This window comes from Opisthorchis viverrini, assembly GCF_000715545.1.
Source record: "Opisthorchis viverrini unplaced genomic scaffold opera_v5_20, whole genome shotgun sequence".
Taxonomy (NCBI): Eukaryota; Metazoa; Platyhelminthes; class Trematoda; order Opisthorchiida; family Opisthorchiidae; genus Opisthorchis; species Opisthorchis viverrini.
The window spans coordinates 2,899,672-2,923,094 of NW_008751676.1; the positions used below are offsets into that span (position 1 = coordinate 2,899,672).

Below are 23,423 nucleotides of genomic sequence, written 5' to 3' on the forward strand. Positions count from 1 at the left end.
GACAGACAGCCACATACTCCAACTTGGTCCATGATTGACTCTTCGGTTGTGGCATCTAAGTAACTTGATATGACCGGTGTGCTGAACGTTCATGCTGATCGGGATGAATCGAGGTTCAGCACACAACCGAAGGAGGTGGAGTTGACATTGACTCCAAATCAACCACCTCACAGCGCTTGCCTAGTTTATTTTATCAGCCAAGGTGACAATAGCTGTCCTTACCGACGGAAGCCATCCTAAACCATATCCTTTTCAGACTCAGAACTGCAGTTTGTTGCCACGCATACCGATACGACAGGCGAACACCACTTATCGCATCAGCTCGTACTGAACCAGATAACTGGTACAGGGACGACCATTGAATGGAATCTTGTCCAGTTATCATCGTCAATCCTCCTCCTCATCAAGACCATCGTCATCGGAGGCAGCAACATCAGTGTTGACACAGATACTTCACTGTCATGCGATCAAGAGTGAAGTGTATCATATCTGAGCTCGTCTTTAGAGGTTTGAGGCACATGAACCAAGTAGGACCTCGTATGCATGTTTGGGAGACAACGTTAATCGGTAGAAATGGGAAGCGGATTTTTAGCAAGATGTAACTGTTGCATAATTAGACGGGGAGTACGGACATTAAAAGCTTCAATATGCATCCGATCTTTTGAGCTTGGTATTGGATCATTTGTTTTCACTGGGCGATATCTTACATTCGGTAAAGTGGCGAATGAATTGGCCCTAGTGTTGGACCATCGGATTCTCGGGAGCACTGACCGACTCTGGCGAGGTCATCTGCCCGTAGTGCTGAAGTAAGTCGAGTGGTTTTCGGAAGAAATAAAAATCGTCTACGATAGATGAGCTGAGCTCGAGATAGCCCAATGGTTAAGGCGCGAACTTACGGGGGGGGGGGAATCCGTGGTTTAAGCCCAGCCTCTGCGTCTCGACTGCTTCTGTTCAGTATTGGGTAGCCTCATCCCTGGTGTTTCTTTTGGGTGGCATGTTGGCTTGACACCAAAAGGGTGTTACGGCTGAACGATTATTATAGATAAACTTATCAAACTCCATAGGTGGCGCTGGCTTGGTCACATGCTCTGTTTAAAAGTTGACCAACTTTTTTGGAGAGCTGCAGTGAACCAAGCCTTGGACTGGAATTTGTTTGAGATTCCCCATCTTGAACCTCGAGGCAGTAGGAGACTACTATACATTTTGGAATCGAGTAGTAAGTAATAAGTTTTAATTGTATTTCGGCGGTATTGGATAGTTCTTTGGCGGCCACGGTCAATCGTTGAACGATCGAAGTTACCATTTTTCGGGCCTTTTCTTTTTTGAACCTTTTCTAGCCCTTTCATCCTTTGGGTAAGGCAGAATTGCTGTTTCTACAAATATGGACATACTGCCTTTACATTCCTATCATGGGGATAGTGCGGCCTTACTTTCAGACCGCCTCGTATTAGCGTACTTTTAGTACGGTGACTCGCCGCCCTTCATCCGACCGTTCCTCCTTGACCCTTATGGCGTGACTGCACCTTGTAGAACTGAGTTCCATCCGCCGCGGTCTGCATCGTTCAAGCCAGATCACCACATGGAAGTGGCAGTTCTCGAGTGCCTCTTTGGGGGGTCGGTTAAAACCCGAATCACCAACAAATTTCGCCCGAGGCACCATTTGCTTGAACCTGCCGTTGGGCCGATATGGGCGTAAAATTGTCTGCTGCTCACTGGTAAGCTTTTTAAACGGGTAGCACACTGGGCACTCTTAATGGTTGGTCCTCATCAGAAGGGCCTGGGATCTGGAAACAGTCACGGGATATTGGTATATTATTATGCTTGTTCGTCGGGCGAGATAGCCCAAGTGGTTAGAGGGCGAATTTAATGACCGGAAGGTCCTCTGCCTCTCGACTTCCCCTGTCTAGGATTGGGCAACCTGGCAGTATCCAAGCCCTCGTGCAACCTTCGGGTGGCATGGCAGTTCGGCACCGAAAGGTTGCTGCAGCTGAATGATTATTATCATTATCTATGTCCATCGGTTTCTCGCTATGCAGGTCGTTTCCAGCCAAAGGCTCCGAAGACAATAAATTAATGCGAATTCGTTCTTTGGACTGGACATAAGAGGTTTACACTACTTTAACACAACGTGAATTACATTTGTGGTAAACGATTACTCCTTAGGCTGCTACTTCGTCGAGATGCTGGCGGTTCGGAACATTTACATCTCATTTGGCCTTTAATCCTCAAGCTTTTTACTTTACGTTACAAGAATCTTCACGGCAACCCCATTATGGTGCATTTTCTGGCTATGTAGCCATGCCACTACAGATCCTCCTGGGACCAGTATACTGGGAAGTGTGTTCCATGATTTGCGCTGTCGCCGTAATCTAGTGTCATTCGATTTACGGTCACTTAAGATAATTGCAGTCCCTAAAATTTGACTGCGAGAGGCACGAGAATCATTCCATATTCACTGGGTACCAGCCTCAGGTACAGTCACGAACTCCAGTTACCACCATGTTGTCCCATGGCCGACTGACGTGAGGGTTGCATTAGGCGTGTGTGTTGTTCGATTTGTTCCAAGTAAACGGTAGGTTACATGGCTTATGTTATCATAAGAGCGCTACAGAACAGATTGCTCTCCATCTACAAACTGTAGCTCTGAATCACCACAAGTTATCAGAAGGTCCGCAGTACAAACATTGCGATATGGATCGGAGATGTGAACACTGAGCTTGATAGGCTTGACACGGGTAAAGCAGCTTAGGTGGCTGACATTCCATTTGCCCTCTGCGGAAGGATACTTGTGGGTACTCACTACAACTTTGTGTAGGCACTCATCGTTAGCGACATAATACTCGTTGGCGTCCCGCTTAAATTCCTTTTGACTGATCAAATTGGGACACAGATTGAATCATATGATAATAAATTTTCACCGGAGAAACTCTGTGCAGGTCTGTCCATTGTTCTGGGCTACGTAGACTGCTCCGGACCGTGCGTTCATATGGGATAAATTCGCAGGGCACTTCGGTAGACGGTCCGCGAACCGTGACCAACCCACAGACATTTCCAAGTTGATTGACATGATTGTTGCGGCGTGCCATGAGCTCCCATTTATCCCAATAATCTGGCCAACCTCACCAGAAGCACCCTTAGTAATTGGTCTCACCTCTGTGGAGCACTTCTCATCAAGTACAACGAGTTATCGAACAGCCATTGAGGATCATGATGCTGGATATTCCTGTGCTTGTCAGAACTGCTGACATGATGTAAAGCACCCAGTGATGTAAAGCACACAAACAGCATACTCGCTTTACCCAATGACACACGTGACCACTGTTTATTATAGAAAATCGGGGCGTTTTAATTATTATAGGAATGTTAGAGGTACAATAATGGTGAAAATGTCTTTGCGTGAACGCCTTGAACGAATTTTCTTACACTCCAAGAGGGACAGTCTCCATCAACTGATCAAATACCACCCCTTTGAACCATATAGTGACTTCGTTTTCACGTGTGACCAGTTTACCTATCTTCCGAACACTACTAGTTTACTGAGCGCCGCAACGCTCACTAGTCGAGGTTGAGATACATTCTCGTTTTATTCTTAGCTCTGCCCATTCAGCTTTTGTATCTGAATAATTATTGTCACTCCTAAACTCTTCTATAGCAACCTGTCAATCATCACTGCATAGTACGACAAAAATGTTCGAACCTTGCTGAAAGCTGACGAGTTTTACACTGTGGTGCATGCTCGCAAAAAATTACCCAAGTAACCAACGTGAGATCACCGTACATGTGTCGGTGTAACCGTAAGTGCGATTAAGTTTGTTCTCATTAACTCTTCTTAGGTTGTCGACTTCCCTGCGTGTTAATCGGTCCGTGTCGACCGAAATGGATGCGAATGGTTGACAACCTCTATTCTGGGAATCCACAGGTTTGCCTGATCTTCCTTGCATGCGTAATTTGGCGATTACTTACTGTAGGAACCACACAATCAAAATAAACTGATATACTATTGTTTGCATCAACCTGACAAGTTGGACCGAATAGCCAAATACTTGTACAAACGCCTAGCGCAGGATGTCCACCGAAGATACGACCCGTAAGCATGTGGTTTTGCCTTGTATCCAACTTTACCCTCGTTTTCAGATACATGTACATTGCTATTGATGCCATCAATGTTCTGCTCAAGGAATGTCGGTGTCAGCGACTGGTGCTTGCTCAGGAGTTCTTGCGAATGGTTCACCTCCTGTTACAGACAAACCAAACTGATCTTCAAATTCTTGCAGCCAACTCAGTATAGTTTCCTCTAGTTCCTACTAAGCTCGATTACCAACACTTGCAGTTTGTGGAATTCTCTCAGCTTGAAGATGAAGTCCCTAACTATTTTAAGGAATATAATGACCTGATTGATCATTTCACCTTCATGGCTCATGCATCTTTGAGGGATGTAAAAGAACGGAACCGGTAATAGTTTACGACAGTATGTCTCAGCTTTTTTCGTTTCAGTGTTCGACGAGCTGGTATCTGTGGCATTCAGGGCGTTGTTCGGAAAACCGTGGACGATCAGATTCACCTGGATGTTGTTCATGGTCCGAATATGGACAAAATCATTCCCTCCCTTCTGTTAAACATTTGTGAAAAGTGAGTGTTCCGTTGTTCCGCTGTTGTTGTCCCGTTGTTCCATTGAAGCAGTGTAGCTGGTTCAATGAAACAGTTATTGTTGCAGTACGTTTGTGGCTCGTTCTGTTCGGTTTGGAGGATGGAGTAACCAACATCCGATTTAGTTTCTTTAGTGTGTACTGGGATAACTCACCTGGAGGTAGCTCAGTGGTTAAGGGGTGAGCCTATTGACCAGAGGGTCCGTGGTTCGAACCCAACCTCTGTATCTCGAATGCTCCTGTCTAGGTTTGGGCAACCTGGCAGTATCTCAGCCCTCGTGCTTCCTTCAGGTTGCATGGTATCCAGGCACCGAAAGGGTGTTACAGCTGAACGATTCATTCATTCAGTGTGCACCGGGTTGTCACCAGGACACAGTGTGAATGTTTCTTCGAACATTGCTTTTAGGACAGTCTGTTCACTGTACTCGTACTGCTTCTGCTCCATTGCTTTCCATATAGTGCACAAACAGAGTAGCACATATGGGTAATGGTTTTTGAATAAACGCTGCTTCTCGACTCAGCAGTAATGATAATCCAACATCATATGAACACTCGGACACCGTGATGTAGTTCGGAGTTGTAGTTCAGAGTTCAGAGCGACTGAGTTGGAAATTCCTTTTTTCAATGGATATCGCGTTGAAATTTGTATCTGCTTAGAATTCACGCGGACCGTAACATTCGTTGTCTTTTTTACCACTGCCCTCGCTAAATGTCACTAGATGCCTATACTGATCATCGTGGGTAGCAGTCTATTTAGCAGAACCTGATGGAACTTTGCTTTTTTAGTATTCACCAAGATGTCGGTATACTGGCTGGAAAACCAGTGCAGCATTAGGAACAAGTTTTAGAGCGTTACGTGAGGAATATTTGCGCTCCTCACAGAACTGACACTCTTGTGGGTTGTGGTTTTTCCGAAGAAAAATCCGTGTCTTCTAACTGGCGAACCGCACGGCTCACCATTAATGGATGGCATCCTAATAGGATTTACTGATGAACAGTCATCGGACGACGGATTGCTACGTGTATTTTAACAATCCTTGGGGGCTTGCGCTTGGCTGGCGACATTGCAAGAATTGGTGGCTAATCGACGTTAGTGGTGCTCATGCTTTCAGCTTCTTTCCAGATTGTTTCATCGAGCGCTTGGAAGTATAAGCACGTCAGAGTGCTTGTGGTAGGCCAAAACTAGGTTTTTGCCTCACCCACTCCATTTTCGCTATTAGGCTTTAAATATAATTAAATAAACTTTGTGGTTGTACGGTAGTGAATCATCAGTGTCAACTCCGTACCAGTGATATGTGATTTAATTAACAGCTGGCTGGTCCAAGAACCACGGAATCACACATTCCTTGGTACTTTTTTCTTGACGGAATACGTTACTCGTTAGGCCGCTGATATGTCCTCGACAGCCCTCTTCTGGCTTTGTCCTTGGTGCTCATCGACTAGGTGCAGTCCCGACGTTTCCATCGACCTCCTGTTTCACTTGATTACCAAATTGTACGCAATGCTCGAACTAAGTTTGCAGTCTAATTTAATGTTCACGGGCAACTCAACTGAATCCCCAGTACTTCTCTGCTCACGAATCTGGTCAAGTCCGCAAGCATTCGGTAACCTGGTTTGTTCCGTTCAAGTCTGTTGTCTTGTTTTTGTTTGGCAGAGTAAACACATTTACTTCGACTATTTCGAAGTTCCCACTGTCTTTCAGGAACGTTTTCCTCCAAGGTAACAGTGACGGATTAGTTGAGCATCATACGAGCCAGAACACTAATTCCTAATAGTCCTCCATATTCCGCCGAATTTTTTTGTTTATTAATCTTCGAAATCTTGTGGAACTTCTTGAATCTCCTAGACCGTGCATAGTGGATGGCGAGTTTCCTTTCGCAATTTCGCTTCTCCTGGTTCACTGCAATAACGCCTCACGTTAAGAAGTGTGTTAGGCTTTGGGTTGAAGTTAGTCAAAATTGCATGTGGTTGATCGTACGTTTAGCTTATTTTTCACGTCTGTTAGCGGCTGGCTTGCGTGTCTTTCCACCTTCATGATCATCGTTTGTCGCAACTCACACCACCAGTATCGATGTGATTTGTGGTTCACCTGGATATACAATGTTCCGCATATCTGAGGACAACGGTTGTCTCCCCTTTCCCCATTCAGACCCGAGGTTGACCCTCAGGATCCCCAGGAAGATCCTTCACAAGAAGCCGTATTCGTTTTCAAAGATATTGTCCGTCGCGCGTCATATAATAATATCAAACCGGTGATTAAATCTATCCTGACGTAAGCTGTTTTGCTGATTTCCGTTTTCCTTAGTAGTAGTAATAATAATAGCAATAATCCGTTTGTCTAAATTCCATGGTAGGACAGTTTCTCTGTATGCGTCACGTGCATCTGTTTGAAAGTGTTCGGTGACCACTATAATTCCAAGAACATCCTTGAAGATATTTTTGGGGTTCGAGTTACTGCTTTAGTGTCAACACGTCCGTAATTTTCGTTTCATTGTTTCTGGTGGCACATATTCAATTCATCACTCAAATACACGTCACCGTTTCTAATACTTGCGAAGTGTAACACTAGCTTAATTGGAACCTTTGGTTAGTAAGTCTATGTAGAGAAGATCAAATTTGTGTGAAACACGCATGAAAGCAGTGAAATATCAAATTTGATTGGCGGGTGGGGGGAATATTAATTTTTTTAATGAACTAAGTGTCCTAAGGGTTAAGAATGACATGGCATATCTAATACCTGAGTAGCTTTTATAAGACTTAAATTGATTGGGTTGAAAAATTCTGCCTTTAGCACATTACTTTGGCGTACATTAATCATCTTCAGTTGAATAAAGTAAATTTCCGTAACGTGCAACATGACTGGTTCAAACAACTTCAGGTGGATATTTAGGCATGTGCGTCTCGGCGGTACGATGATTCTCACTGAATTGCGTCTTTCCCGTCTATAAACCACAATAGGATTGGTAAACGTCTCCACAATCTTCAAAAGCTACCTATTTTCATTCCGTGTTTGATGACAATCACTAGTTAGATCAAACTAACTGGAGATAGTACAAACTGAAATCCGGATAAAGTCGTTTCTTCGTTGTAGGGAGTGAGCGATTGAATGTTCGACTGTCGTCCTCCTCCTCCTCCTCATCGTCGACAGCAGAACAATACTGTTCTATACCGATACTTCGCTGTCGTAGAAATCATGGCTATGCGCGGGCTGATATACTGCCAGGGCACCCTTACCGAGATAGTAAGACTATTAGGGTCCTCGAACGAATCCAGTGACTCAAAAGCTTAAGCTCAAGACTGCGAGAAATGCAACACATATTCCGAGACTGCGTTCACTGAGCCTCTGCTCACTTGCATACGTTTGAAGGCAGGCGATGAAGGTATCATCAACAGATAGATTGTGCTATTTGATCTCATTCTGTTACTGCCTGAAAAAAATTGGGTACATGCAGAAGGATCTCGCTTCTGCAGAAGTCTTTCGATTTTCCATCAGGTACTCAGTTGATGGCAAGAATGGACGACAGTTTTCAGTTAGCAGACAACGGCTAACATCTAGTAGCAGCATGAGCATATATTTCACATTCTGATATTACTTGGTAAATTGCGTGGAAGTGGATCAAATACTCCAGTTTGCCGGATGAATGGGACGAGAGCAAATTTAGAAGAGTGTCGAAAGTATGAAACTAACGAATCCACTGTTAAACAGTGTCCGAGGCAGATAGTTCCCGTCGAGGCGCTGTGGTCGAGGAAGTTGTTTCATCTCCGGGATTTCCAAGACAATAGCTTTCCATGTGCCAGAGTTGGAACTAGCGCTGTGTGAGTTTCATGGTTGACAGTGAGAAGATGAAAGACCTGCAGATTGAGAATCAAGTACCTGTGCTCAAATGGGGAAGTTGGAAAGTGGTAACAAAATGCAAAGTGAGTAAAATACTTATATCATGACAACACAAGCATCAAAACCCGTAATTCAAGGACACATATACGTAAATAGGGCCACAAAGTTGACTGCTCACAAAGGTGAATATATGAAGTACTGATAACGATTTCTGTAACACGTGAGTATTTTCCAGGAGGGTTGTGATTGGTTCGAATTAGGGGGTTTGGGTATCTTTCCACAGTGTCCAGAGGTATATTCTAGCACAAATCACCGTCAAATACGCCAGGACAACTTACAGAATAGATCAGCAACATTCCTGTGCGTATTATGAATTGTGTGATTGATTCGTCAATCGGGTATCTACCGGGCTCGTTTTTGATCATACTCCAGTTTAATTTTAATTGGGCTAATCAACATAGATGAATAGAAGCCGCATTCTTTGTGACCTCTAGCCACATTGGGATCTTCATTTTTCAGGTGTGCTCATCTGTATTTCACGTCTTTTGTTTCTTCCCTTCATCCTTTTTGCCCCGTAGTCATTTGGACAACCATCACCTATGGAGACAACCGGACTTCCCACTACTCATCTTCCAATACTTGCTCGACTCAATTGAGGTAAGTTGTTCAGTGGGCATTTTGTCCCATTTCTGGGTCTCATCTTACAAATCCAGTTGAAAAGCCAAAAAACCATTGTAAAGGTAAAATAGTTCAACTGTGGGATCCTTTTGGTGTATGGTCAACTCAAAGGAAACACAAGAGACGAGGAGGTGCTGTTAGTTTGCTCAGTCCTAGACAGGAGCAATCCAAAAACCACTGTTGGATTCGAATCGCGGGCCTTCTTGTTAGTAGTTTCCTCCATAATTGCTGAGCTGTTTCGGGCTCACACTTTTAGGAATTGTCGGCCGTTTACGTGTCATGAATTCCCATGAACATTCGAACGCTTACCGTTCCTGGTTAGAAGCTGGACACTATTTTAAAGGCACAGATGGCTGATCAACCGTTTTGTTGACTAGAATGTGTGCACAATATCAAACCACTCATCTTTTCTCATTCGAGACAAGTGGAGAAGAATAATGGACATTTTCTTCTGTCGTATAATTCGTGACACCTTATTCCTTCACCCACTATCATCACAAGAGATACCGATGCTTTGTGGACATCAACTACGTTCGAGAATAAAAAGTCAAACGTGTAGCCCGATGCAATATAACGTGCTCAAATTGGGGTTACGATGGAAGGAGCTTGAGGTGAATGGCCACAGATTGATGAAAAAAAAGTTCCAAATGAAGGTTATGAGAGACTTTAGATAGAAAGGACGATCTGGCAACGTCAAAAATCTTTTGGTTTGTTCTACCAAGATAGGGCTATTTTTAAAAACAACTTTTGAGCGCCTAGGTGAAATTATAGTTGTTTGGTGAAGACAGCATCTGCCCAGCGAAAGTATTTTACGCTGACTATTTTAAATTCACCCAATGTACATATTCAACTAGTCTCTACTGCGAGTTTCGTTATGGATGCTATAATGTCTGTCAGTTATTTTAAAAATTCACTTTAATAGATTTGACAAGTGTTCATAGCCGGAACCAGTTTTCCGTGTTCAAAAGTGGGTGGTTTTAACATGATCTCTACTTTTGTAGAACTAATGGATAGACTTTATGCGCTCCATATTTTCCCTCATAGCTACTGTTCCCCTTGTCCCTTCATTCGGAACGTTTTATTACTAGACCATGTTTTTTTGACCTGGCCTGAGCGTTCCCGTTATCGTCGTACCCACTCCAACGAATGCAACTTCCGTCTACCTAATCAAAGTGATCTCATGTCATACTGACTCATTGATCAGTGTACACGGCTGAGTATCCTCCCGCTGGTGCCTTGGAATAGATAGCCCCAGTAATCGACTCCTACGCTAGAGGATAAAATTGAACCCTCAGCTCTTTTGATGGCCATTCCTCGATGTATGTGCTCGTCTCATTCTCAATTCGTCCCTCTAATCGCCTTTGATTTGGTTTAAATCTGTCCGTTAGTGATTGGTAACAATACAGTCGTACAGATGACTTACTGCCTGCTGTTTTCTCTGAATCTCCCGCTGTGATGTGTTCATCTGTCACTCTGCTTTCGTGTTGCAACCATTGATAACCCTATGGCAGTCGATGAGTGCACGCGTACTAACATTTTAAGTTTCGATCGATGTGTGGCCGACTTCGCTTATCCGTTGCAGATGAACGCACACAGCTGTTCTATATTGTTGTGGTAGTTGTTTCCAAAGTCGTACCAAATGCAGCCTGTTGTCTTTTACTAGCCTTTACTCACTTGGATTGATGTCAGAATTACTATCTTTCACATGTGGAATGAGGATTTCATTACCTTGGTGTGGTATAACTGTTCCCATATTTGATATCGAGAGGTAAGAACAACAATGCTACCCCGCTTTAAGCTACTCATTTAGCCAGCCCTCGGCGTAGACACTTGTGTGTTGCCACATGTTGTGGTTTTCATATGGTTTAGTTCGTGTGAATACACGCGCTCGGCGTAGCAGATGTCTCCACTTGCTGTCTTTCTAATTCTGCTACCAAGATTGTCCCCTGTTCTCTTGTTTCCCACATCAGTTTTGTGTTTGATATAGGGTTATATTTCACCAATTGCCCCATTGGCGTTACTCAGTTCACGCCACTGGTCACAACAAAACCTAACTGCTCTGCTCTTCTATAAATATCGAACGCGCACAAATTAGTCCACTTGAGTGGAACTTTCGGTTCTTAGTCAAGCTTCACTGGAACCTTTCACGTCAGTGTGATCGTCATCCCCAGACATTTGAGTGTGGTTGATAACTGACGGGATGCGTGTCACGTGCTGGAGTGTATCACCCGGACGTTTCGGTCACTCCAAGTAACCTCTTTCGGCGGTGAAATATGCAGATTTGCCGAATAGCGAAGCATCATGGGTTATAAAATAGCTTGACGTTGAGCAGCTGTGCTAATTTGTTGCCTGTGGGAATGATGTCTTTGGTCTAGTTTGCTCACATTTAGCACCAGAACAATCCTCAAAATCACCGGAAACTAGACAACACTATGTAAATTTGTGATTATCCCTTATTTGTCCCCTACGCCTTCTCCAGACATCATTCGAATTGTGTAATCAGTATTTAGACGCTTAAGAAGTTGACATCGTTCTATCCGAAGCCGACCAGATGTCCTTTAGGATATGTGGTCTCCTCTCTCCTTCAGCCGTGCGCTGTCGGGTGAATACTGTCCGAAGTTCTTCGCAGCAAAACTCGGTAATTGTAGGTTGTGGCGTCAACGGTTGTGGTAGACAATGGTTTGTTGGTATACCGTATGTACGAATCGGCTGTCTTTGGCCTTTCAGGTGATAAAAACGGATATGAGTTTGGTGAAAACGTCTTCAACGTCAGGTATTAGTTTTAATTTTTTTTGTGGTGGCCCTAACTGATGAATTTTTTTACTTATAAATGGGGGTATCAGAAGGTTCAGAAGGTTCGGCCGCATATTGCAAATGGTAATTTCAACTGGCACATTAGTTCCAGGTTCATGTCTGAAGGTGGATTGCTTTACTCATGTGTCATGTGGTGTCAGTGCAAACACCCGGGTAGGATGTCCGATGCAATTAGCATCGGTACATCGCCTATACGAGCAAAGTTAGCGACGTCTATCGCATATGTGATGGACAGATACCTAAAGGTCATTCCGAAGGGTACGCGTAGAATTTGCGCAAACGAGGTACCACGTGACTAGCTTAGGGTCCTGGTCCACCAGGGTGAGGTGCGCAGAATCCCGCATCGTGATTCGACTGGTGGGACACTAATAGGTGATATTTCTATGATATAATCGAACTAATAAGACCACATGGATGATCCTACCAAATGGTTTTCCGTCCAACCTGAATTCAAAAGTTTCGGACACAATGGTGGGATGCGGGTCATCCACACCAGAGTCAGAGTTTTGTTTTGTGTTTCGAATGCACAGCATCATTCTGCGATTTCTGGCCGGAATCGCTCGACAGTGTGGTGCCCACCAACGAACTAGTCCTGAATCCAAATAGACCGGCGGTGAGGGCCGATCACTTGCTGGCACTCCTGGAATCCCAGCGTGAAATCATAGCGTACACTGGTTCGCTGGTGCGAGTAGGTCCAGAAATCAAGCGAAATTTCGTGAACCGATCCTTTAAGCGCCTGTCGGACGGTCCGAGTTCCGATGCTAACAGCCACTGGAAACAGCTGTTGAGAGCACTACTTACAGTCGAAACCTCTGTCTGCGACATAGCTCGGACAACTTCAACACACTGTATCTCTGATAGGACGGTTGCCTTTGTGAAGGCCCCATGACAGATTCCCCTCGACCGGAACCACAATCAAACTCGATGTATCATTTGACACCGGGTGGGACTGAGTGTCCTTGCAGACCGAGAATCTGCGTGGACCCGTAAGACCGAAGAGAAAGAAGAGGAAAATGCGGGAAACATCTGCAGGCTGTCCCACTTAATTCGCTCGACTTATCATTGTAAACAAACCCGAGTGAGTCTTAACAGGAGCGAAAACCACTCTACGATGCTTCATCCATCGACTGCTACATTCGACGCTGCATCAGCGTGAGTCTATAACTATGCCCACTTTTAAAAAGGTCACTCGCAATGAATTCGGTGACCGTAGGGGTATCAGTTTGACTTTCATTGTAACATGGCTTCTGGCATCACTGATTCGTCGTCTCACGATGCCACGCGAAATCTGGAGCCATGACCGTCGAGCTGGATTCCGACCGGGTAGAGGACGCGTCAGTCACATCTTCACACCGTCCGATTTTGGAGCAAAGCCTTATGTACCGACGACCCACAGTCTTGGTGTTCCTTGACCTCAATGGTGCGCTCGATTCTGTCAATCGGTCAGTGTTCTTAACCACAACTGCCTAAAGAGGATTCCCCACAAGTCTGTGAACATAATCTGGTCAATATACTGAGATGCCTTTGGGCGTGTGCAAGTTGAGCTGTCGAGAGTCTTCCTAAAGGGTGTCCACTGATTTCATTTTCGTCGAATTCCGTCATTCATGAGCCGAACGTTGGATGGCCTTCAGAACCCGATGTTCAAGTCCTTGCTTTATTTGGTGGTTGCTTCACTCATTGTTCATCCTTACTGGATTGAGTGCGCATAGATTATGTGGACCCTGCGTGAACGTCCGCACTGGGAAAAGAATTAGGCCTATTGAGTTGTTCATTTTGGCGGGTAATGAATAGGCTACAAAGGAGTGCTGTTTTTAGTATTGTTCAAAGAGGTCCCCGTTTTTGGGGGATTCAGCGCATTTATCGGTTTATTTTGGACCGTACTGTTCAACTGGTTCTCTGCCGTTTGCTTCGTTCTGTTTGACAGAATACTCAAATTGCCCACGGCCTTGTAAAACAACTGGTGGATCATCTCAGTCTTCATGAGTCCGACTTCTCTCTACCGGAGCGCACATGTGTTGTTCAGGTAGGTGCTATCCAATTCATCATCAGCTAACTCAGAACGTATGGCGTAGCGTTTGTCGATTATCACGGCATTTGCAGTGACAATCTAGCAGATTCAATGGGTTGGGAGAATTCAGCTGGGTAGCTCCTATTTCTTTGACATTTTCGTTTGTTTTGAGAATAAGTGGAGGGTCATTCGCACTCTCTAAGACTGAAATGATAGTTTACTTGTTCACACATGTTTTTGCACTTCAGGTAGATTGATATGGTGAACAGAGAAGTAATGTTTGAGTTCTCGCTTAGATTGATGTTCCCTTTACGTCTTTACGAACTGGTACTATGATTCTCACGGTTTGCATGTCGGCTGTGTGCTAAAAGCTATTTTCAACTGATCAGTTTGGTGGAGCTAACTTCACTCAACACATGAAGTTTAACTGTTGTCTTAGACCAGTTCTTGAAGTAAACGCGGTGTTAAAGATGTTTGGGTTCTAATTACGCTAGACTTTTGCAGGCTGATTTCTTCGGAGGTGAAATCATATGAAAGGCTTGTTGTCTTACTACAGCGTTCCCCCTCTAGAATGGGGACTTTCTGGTGTACGGTGAAACCAGTTGGCGGGCTTGCCATTTGGTTTGCAGACACTTCGCAAATAATCAAGGGAACATCGTCAATGCCCGTTTGATCGCACACGGTTAGTATCTTTTCGATTGATGATGAAAAGCCCAGAGTTCATACCAACCACCAACCAATCGTCAGCCAATAATTCCGCACAATTTTTGTTCAAAGGGAGCATACAGCTGAAGTAGGACTGCACCTATTTGATGAACCCCAAGACGGGCGAAACTGCTGTCGAAGTGTTCTCAATCTCCTTATCACTATTGTTTCTTCATAGAAGTTGTTTTCTGTTTTAGTCAGATTATGCCTCTGGTTTAGGATGGCTCGCGAGCTCAGGTGATAGACCGATAACCCCATGTGCTAAGCATAGATTCACACAATCCCCTGTAGCGCGCTTTTGTGTTTTAGAGTTGTCTCCCCTCGTGTTTTTCGCGCAACGCGTCATTTTACGTATCCTTTACGATATCGCTTTTTTAAGGGCGCACTGACCCCTTTCTTTGTCAATCAGCTGGATCGGCTGATTTGGGTTTACTGCACCAGTTCGCGCTGGTGTCTGAAATCGGCGAGATGAAAGTTCAGTGTGTCCTTCGGAGACCGGTGGTTCGACAAGTAGAAGCTGTCACTTTAATAAGACTGATTGTGCCTTATTATTTAGAAAAATTCTTATTCCAGTCGGTCAAGCCGCCAATTCTCACCTACTGGTTCGACCGTACATTTTTAGCTTTACCCTGGTAAACCTATTGGTACACAGGGATTGCTTGGTGGGCGATATGACATTGCAGCCGCTTTGTGTCGATTTCCAATGTTCAGACTTACCGATTATTCACAGGTGAATCGCATTCACTCATTTGACCACGCCTGTCTGAGCTTGTCGCTCAACTACAATGGTAATTAATGCGTGTCAGCGGCGCCAATGGGTGAATTAAGGTCGACGTTGCACCACTCCAATCGGTGCTTGGTTATTGTCAATTTGACAATAATCGTCCCGATATGCGGCTACCGGTGTTTCCGTAAATTAGGGCGACTCATCCGATTCATCGGTACGGGCCGATGTAGCAAAAGGCTTTAGTTAGATCAGGTCTGGTTGTTGCTAGGCCAGATGGCTCAGTGCTTAGAGCGCGAATTTACTTACAGGAAGGTCCGGGCTTGGAACCTATGCATCTCGACTTCTGTCTACGTTTGTGCAATCTGGCAGTATCGCCAGCCCTCGTGCTTCCTTCGAGTGGCATGGCAGCTAGGCATGGGAAGGCTGCCAAGTGTAACAAGCACACAGCGAGCTAGCAAACCAACTAGATCATTCAATAGGATTAGTCTTTGTAGAAGAGGAATGCGTTCAGAAATGTTCAAAAGTTAGGTATTACTGTTTCAACACTATTGATTTCATATTGAATGTACAGAGTTTCACAGGAAGTTTTATCGTTGGGTGAGTGGTGACTGTAAGGGTGGGGGTCACTCTATAGAAGCAACAGTTACTATGCAGTGCAATCTGCTTCATCCTTGTTGAATACTCCAATTCAGCTGTAGGTGCATTGTGCGAGTGGTGGCGAATCCTTTTTTTTGAGACCTCAAGGGATTTATCGGGAGTTATGTGTCAGAATTATCAGCAAATTGTTCCACCTATTCGTACTACCTGTCACGTCTCTTCTTCCTAGCTTTCTCGCCTGAAAGATCACTGTTTGTTTAAAGACAAGAGCCTTGGATGTCTGTTTACTTCGTACTTGTTTTTCTCCCACGAGGCCAGACATTGACTTCTGTGTTGCCTCTATCTTCTGAATGTAGGTCATCGGTCTGACAGTGATTGGTCTGGCAAAAGGCGCCATTGGTCCGGACGTTTTTCATAATTTCAAGGCTTTACTACAGGTAGTTCCGAGACATAACTGTTGGTTTAACTTTTGCTGTCATATGTAACCGTGCATTGTCCTCTTTCTCATTGAGTGAATTTGTCTTGCTAGATGTTCCGTGTCCTATGACTCGTCTGAAGCCGCAAAATCGGTACTTTCCCACTATCCAGGTTTACCATGTTCTTCAGTTGAACCTTCATTCAACCTGATACATCAGGTAGCAAACTGGAGATTACTGAAGTGTCTATCTCTATTCATGATGGAACGTGCTCATTACAGTAGCGATTTTGGCGTGTTTTGGCTGGAACCAATTGATCTTGGGCACTGTGTCCTTACCTTTACCATTAAGCCTCCACTAACACATCATCCTGCTTAGCGAACAGCCTGCCCAACATTTCAGTTCTTATGTGTACTGGTAACTTTACTAAGGCGCTGGTTGGTGTTGATGTTCAGAGGAAATCTCCGGGTTAACGGCGCGAGGGTAACTTTTGAGGACTTGGTACATAATGACTACCTCCTTAGAGACAGTTTCATGAATAGACTAAGACCTGACTACTTTTAGGCTGCCATACCAATCGGCTAGGCAGACGATTGCATCTCACTGTTTACCAGGATCACATACGAATGCGTGATCAGCGGTTGTTTTCACGGGAAGCAATATTTGTACGTTACATTTGTTCCGTTGGTGATTTTTCGCCCACGACATCAGAATCAGGGTCAGATGCAGTGACTCGGGCTTGAGAGCCGTCAGAATAGTCTGGTCTTTTATTCTATGAGAGCCGTCAGAATAGTCTGGTCTTTTACACAGTGGTCTTTGATTCTATGTCACCATAGCCATTTCTTTCGGTCTGGATACAACATTTGTATAAATTGTCTACCTAAACAATTGGAATGCCCTTTCTGTGTATCAGTGCCATGCCGTCGATAGGGTGGGCTATCACTATAATCTTCATCTTTTAGCGTAATATACGAGACCAATCAGCAGTAAGATGTGATTGAGTGAAGCCGATTCATTGACTTTTACTTGAACACGCCCACTCAAACACTTAGAAAAACTAGCAAGGCTTCGTTCCTTTGAATTCCGGACACATTACTGAGCTTCATGTTCAACCGATGCGATAGTGATCGGCCTGCTCAATCCATACCAACCGTCTTGTGGTCAACGTTTTTTAAGAATGTCTTTTCCACATCCTGCCTTCATCAGACTGTTCGTTTTTCACCTTTGTGTGCTTGCATTACATACCTGTTGTGACCCACTAATACAATACGTTATTGGTATGTCGAGTTTATGGTTACATTTCTTTTCAAGGTATAAGTTTCAGGAATGCATCAGATTTTTTCTCCTGCTGATGTGTTGATACTGTTCCTTTTTTGTAGTTATTTTGCTGTTTTTTCCTACACATTTTAGTCGTTACTAGGCTTGATTCTGACACGTAATAGGATTTCTAACCACCCTCTTTCCCATGCGAAAAGCGGTTATCACGTTTCAGGTCAAAAAACGAATAAGTCTCAGTTATTCATGGGAAATTGCATCCGACTTTATCTTTGTTACGCTTCTTAAATGAATTTTGGCGTGTCGTTTTCACAATACTGACTGCCATTGCGGTTTTTGGGTTTGCAACATGTGGAATAACTGAATTGAAATCCACCCATTTGAGAATTACAACTTGACTTCTCGTAACTGACACTGTTCTGCTGAGTTTACTGCAGTGCTACTCACAAAGTTGCTGAAAACTTTCCAATAGTCCTTTCTGGGGATCTTTAGGTAAGCGTAGTCCCATTCAGCAGCACATTTCGTTGGAGGATATCAGGAAACAGAGATCTAGTTGAGTTTGTCGTTGACACCAATGCGAGTTGCAGATGAGTATATTTCATTGATTACGTAAAGTAAAACATCAAGCAGAACTTAGGGTCGATGGAAACTAGGGGACTTCTCCCGACTGATGAGCCCCCAGAGGGGCGAAACTGGCAGTGTACCGCCGAAGTTTTCAGCAACCTTATAAACCGATTGTCATGTCAAGAAATTAGCTGGGTTCTTTAAGCTTCTGCTCCTCTTATGTTAGTCAATCATCTGTTGGTTTTCCAGTACCAGTGAGCAGTTGATCTCGCAACAGGATTGAACGTTCATTACTCCTTTGTTGCTTCTCACTCGCTACCATCTACGCCTACCCAGTGAGTTTCGATTCTTGATTGATACATCTGAAGGGCCTATTTCCTTTGCAGATATTACGAGCCAGCATAGACAAAACCCCACAAGCACTTGAACTGAGCCCTGACAACCGGATGCATTCAACTTACGAGGAACGGCAGTTCCAAGATGCTATTATTAACACGATTGCGGAATTCGCGAAGAATCTGCCAGACACACAGAAAATAGAAATACTCAAGTTTATATTGAATTTCGAACCAATGGCGAAGTAAGTGGACCAACTTTTGTCTTTCTGGTCATTTCCCTCACCTGGTAACTAAGACTTACCATAAGAGCAATCCTGCGGGTTGCAGCGAACCACTTGTTCTGTCTTGTGTGTTCAGTACATTGCACTGAGGTTGAATCATCCTTTAGTCGGTTTCCTTCGCGCTGAGCTGTATGTGCGCAGTTGGGCAATATGTCGAAAGCGCTCTAGCTTTCGACTGACCGTTGTTACAATCTGTTACATAATTCATGTAAGTTTTTTCTGCTATCATCGATGATGATGGTGCACCTACGTAAAGCACATAAATAGCCCAACATATCACCTGTCACCGGCACCTCATCACTCAATCAGCACTCACCAACCAGCCTAGCATAAATAGACTGTTCTAGACTGTGAATGGCTGGCCTAGTGTTGTGAATTGATGGACGATCGTGCAACTCTCCTTTGGATTCTTGTTCCGCCCACTACGGTATATCAAAAGGCACGGTAGCTCTACACAGCCCTTTATAGAAACAAAGGAAAATTATTAGAACTGTATTTATACGGCAATCACAAGGTGTTCCACATGGTCGTGCTGGAATCTCCGTATGGGGGCGAGAAGCATCGAGTCAAGGATGCTCGATCCGGATTGGCTGGCATTCTGACCAATCAGGCATGCCTTCGTTTGGTCCATGTCCTACACGTGACACATCCGTCCAAATGATGTGATGTTCGGTTATTAGGGACGGCTGATCTCCAGACACCCAGTGATTGACATTAACCATGTGTTGGTCTGTTTCACTGCGCTCTACTGTTGTTCTGTATAACCAATAGGCTTAATGAGACCAGTTTTACCTTACCCTTCCCTATAGGCTTGTAGATTTTTCTACCATTCAGGTTCCCGCCGATGTTCACCCTTCTATGTTTGTCCACAGTCTGCTCCGCTGCCACTTGTGATTGTTTCATTGTCCCAGGATGAGACATTTTTCACATTGTATCAAACTTCTTCCTTATCGCGAGCTTGGTGTAGTTCAGGAACTGAAGCAGGCATTCCTTATCAAGGGGAGATAATGAAAATGCTCCATAGCATCGATTGCTCCTTACTTCTATCCAGGCTTCTTTCTGGTCGCGGCACCCTTACATCAGAAGCACGGTAAAGATGGACGGTTTGCTTTCTTCAGCTTTTCTCGTGAATTCTCATCCTGACCCTTTGTAAGTATTATTCCTTTTTCTACTCTGCCTCACTTCTCCGTCCGTTCAACCTCAGAAAATACTATTTAACCTGTTCACAGAAAATCCCATGGGCTGTAGCGTGAACTAAGCTCCGAAACCCTGCCCAGATTCTTCTTGGCTGGTTTCCCTCTCCGTTCTATAGAAAAGCGAAATGTATTCACACTATTTGGCTACTGATGGCCAATAAGATTGTTTCATCTCACCTACTTGGGACTCCTTTTTATTGAGGTTCGTCAGCTGATCGTAGGTCGGTCAGACGTACTTCGGCTACCAGTTTGAGGCTGCTGACTGCAATGTAGCCCGCCCAGTGGCCGGTTTGCACAGCTGAAGCATGTGGACTGGCCGTGAAACTTTCTTAACGAGCTATGAACTTATCAAGATAATCTATCTACTGGTGAATAATCAGACTTCTAACTAAGTAACTGTAGGTCATTGTAGAGACTTTCGTTTGTACTGCAGGAATCTTTTATCCACCATTCAGCATACAAATTACTTAGTTTCCAGTACGTTTATGAACAGAACTCGGATGATGTAGCACCGCAGAGTGGTTTTCGCTCCTGTTAAGACTCACTCGGGTTTGTTTACAATGATAAGTCGAGCGAATTAAGTGGGACAGCCTGCAGATGTTTCCCGCATTTTCCTCTTCTTTCTCTTCGGTCTTACGGGTCCACGCAGATTCTCGGTCTGCAAGGACACTCAGTCCCACCCGGTGTCAAATGATACATCGAGTTTGATTGTGGTTCCGGTCGAGGGGAATCTGTCATGGGGCCTTCACAAAGGCAACCGTCCTATCAGAGATACAGTGTGTTGAAGTTGTCCGAGCTATGTCGCAGACAGAGGTTTCGACTGTAAGTAGTGCTCTCAACAGCTGTTTCCAGTGGCTGTTAGCATCGGAACTCGGACCGTCCGACAGGCGCTTAAAGGATCGGTTCACGAAATTTCGCTTGATTTCTGGACCTACTCGCACCAGCGAACCAGTGTACGCTATGATTTCACGCTGGGATTCCAGGAGTGCCAGCAAGTGATCGGCCCTCACCGCCGGTCTATTTGGATTCAGGACTAGTTCGTTGGTGGGCACCACATTGTCGAGCGATTTCTGCCAGTCCCGGAAACTGGTACTGCAAGGAAACAGTCCTTGATCGGTACACATTTGAAGCAAGCGTTCTTCGTTGTGCGTGAGTCTCATATTGAGTCTCATATTCAACCCAATTGGGCCTCAGCAGCTAGTAGTTTACCTACGTGAGCGTTCATGTCACCAACAACCACAACGATATCTGAGCTTTTTGTCCGTTGTAAAAGAGCAACCAGAGCACCATAAATTGTCCTCGATAGATTCAGAGCTACAGTCAGTTAGGGCTTTAGCAGACATTAAACAGAGTGCGCTGAGCCTCACTTTCTCTAGATTCTTTCACACAAGTTGCCAAACGCGCCACACATAGGCTACTATCAACGGGTATCCAATCAAGTAAAGATGCTTTCGCTCGATCGCTCAACACAATACTGACCCCGCCTAATCCAGCTGGAGCGGATTCCTCCAGCGCACGATCAAGAGTGGCTCGTTGTCGTGAGTGCTTCTGTGTGTGAACATTAAACCTACCTAAGTAGAAACCCAATTCGAAGTGGGTGTGTTTAGCGTTCATGGACCAAGCTCGGAGAAGGCCCGTATAGTCATGCCTGTCATACCAATTTAATCGTGATTAACAATGCACATTCACGTTGCGGAACAACTATTTATCAGATGTTAGGTGTATCTTCTCCCTTCCTTTTGTTTACTTTTGATGCCTCCTACGTAGGGATGAACCGGTTTCTTTGGTGTTTCGGATCGAAATTGCTCATGCGTTAAGTTGCTAGGTTTTCGTAAATATCGATCCAGTGATTGTTCCAGTCTCGTGTAACGTGAACAGCCTGTACACCCAGTATTTCAGCTGAATTTCAGCGACGGCACCATTTAGGAGCCACAACTGTTTGATGATGTTTACATGCTGACAGCGACGAGCTATCAGAGTCGATGTTGCTGGATTAACGTGGTTTGTGACAAGGAAGCCAATGGTTGTCGTTGTTTCGTTTACTTTCTCAATTTCGTTTCAAGCCCAAATTGAATAGTTCTTACTGCTTACAACAGTTTCAATAGTTCGACAAAGTAACTACTACAATTCCTGATCCCGTTTCCGTTTGACGTAACTCTGTCATTTTGATTACTATGTTCACTGAGAACGTCTTTCATCTCTATGGGTTTATGTTTTATGCACTTCATACGACCCGCCGCAGGACACCCTTTGAATCCATCAATCACTTGGAAGTACGACTTAAAATAGTACAGGTGTCCATTCATGTGCCACTATCAGGACAGCCTTTTTTCAGATTCCTTCGAGCGGATTAAATTCTGTGCTAAAAGTATAACCAAGTGTGCCTTCACGCTTGTTCTGTGCTCATTTTGCTTTGCACCAGCTATTAGCTATTGACTTGGTAGTTTTCTGCATGTCATCTACATCTGCTACCGTTCAATTCAAGGACATTGTAGGTAGTGTTGATGGGGCTAATTGGAGTATATTACTAGATGTAATTCTGCTGGATATTTACCCGGATAATAGTAAAGAATGCAAGGTGGCGTTTGAGTCCGGTTAACAATCCGTATAGCTGTTACAAAGTAGTCCCTTTTTGCAAGATAAGTGCCCCTTGTACCACGTATTTATTTCTTGTAGCAAATGTCCCTTTGCTTGGGGGCTTCATGAATCCACCCCCAAAATGTGCTAACAATATGAACAGGAAAACACCTCCACAGTGATCTTGAACGGAATTCATTCGATAAGAGTCAAACCTTTGGCTATTCCCTCATGTTTTGTACATTTATGCGCCAGGATCATAATCTTCTTGATGTTCACTTATGGGAACCGGATATTTGCGCTCCGGACCTTTGATGTACGAGGCGAGCTTGGTCCAAAATCTCCAGTTTGTATATATAAAAATGATTGAGAACACCGCTTTTCCGTTTAGAAAATGTGATTTATCTACCATGCTGAGTTACGAACTATGCACAGAAATTCCTGGAAGATTGGTTCTTCACAGCGAATCCAGCCAACCAATATGTTGAACTAGGATCCGTCCATGCATCTTTATGATTATGGGATCAGGAACGCAACATAATGGATCATCATCATGATCGACAGAATGACATCAGTGTTCAGAATTGATGCCTCGTTGCCGTCCAACCATGGTTTTTAAATGACAGTCTTATTGTGAAGAGAAAAATAAAAGTGGACGGGGAAGGGACTCATTGCTAGCTTAGCACACCTCCAGACACTCATTCAAGTTATATGGATGGAAATCGACCAGAAGAACGCCAAGGACATCGATTAGCAGCATGCGCGT

The 23,423-nt window shown here is 44.3% G+C and overlaps 2 protein-coding genes across 2 annotated transcripts in view; one reads left to right on the top strand and one right to left on the bottom strand.

Moving 5' to 3' along the window:
• T265_01852 (hypothetical protein) overlaps positions 1-19,805 on the bottom strand; it is a gene marked incomplete at both ends in the record, with an annotated part of 21,203 nt that extends 1,398 nt beyond the window's left edge. Inside the window, 2 exons of the mRNA XM_009165962.1 lie at positions 18,727-18,783; positions 19,677-19,805. Coding sequence (XP_009164226.1) covers positions 18,727-18,783; positions 19,677-19,805 — 186 coding nt within the window. The remainder of the gene's footprint in view (positions 1-18,726; positions 18,784-19,676) is intronic.
• T265_01851 (hypothetical protein) overlaps positions 3,779-23,423 on the top strand; it is a gene marked incomplete at both ends in the record, with an annotated part of 67,628 nt that continues 47,983 nt past the window's right edge. Inside the window, 11 exons of the mRNA XM_009165961.1 lie at positions 3,779-3,794; positions 3,834-3,919; positions 3,969-4,087; positions 4,135-4,282; positions 4,331-4,452; positions 4,495-4,629; positions 6,796-6,918; positions 9,060-9,138; positions 13,898-13,996; positions 16,367-16,447; positions 18,652-18,845. Coding sequence (XP_009164225.1) covers positions 3,779-3,794; positions 3,834-3,919; positions 3,969-4,087; positions 4,135-4,282; positions 4,331-4,452; positions 4,495-4,629; positions 6,796-6,918; positions 9,060-9,138; positions 13,898-13,996; positions 16,367-16,447; positions 18,652-18,845 — 1,202 coding nt within the window. The remainder of the gene's footprint in view (positions 3,795-3,833; positions 3,920-3,968; positions 4,088-4,134; positions 4,283-4,330; positions 4,453-4,494; positions 4,630-6,795; positions 6,919-9,059; positions 9,139-13,897; positions 13,997-16,366; positions 16,448-18,651; positions 18,846-23,423) is intronic.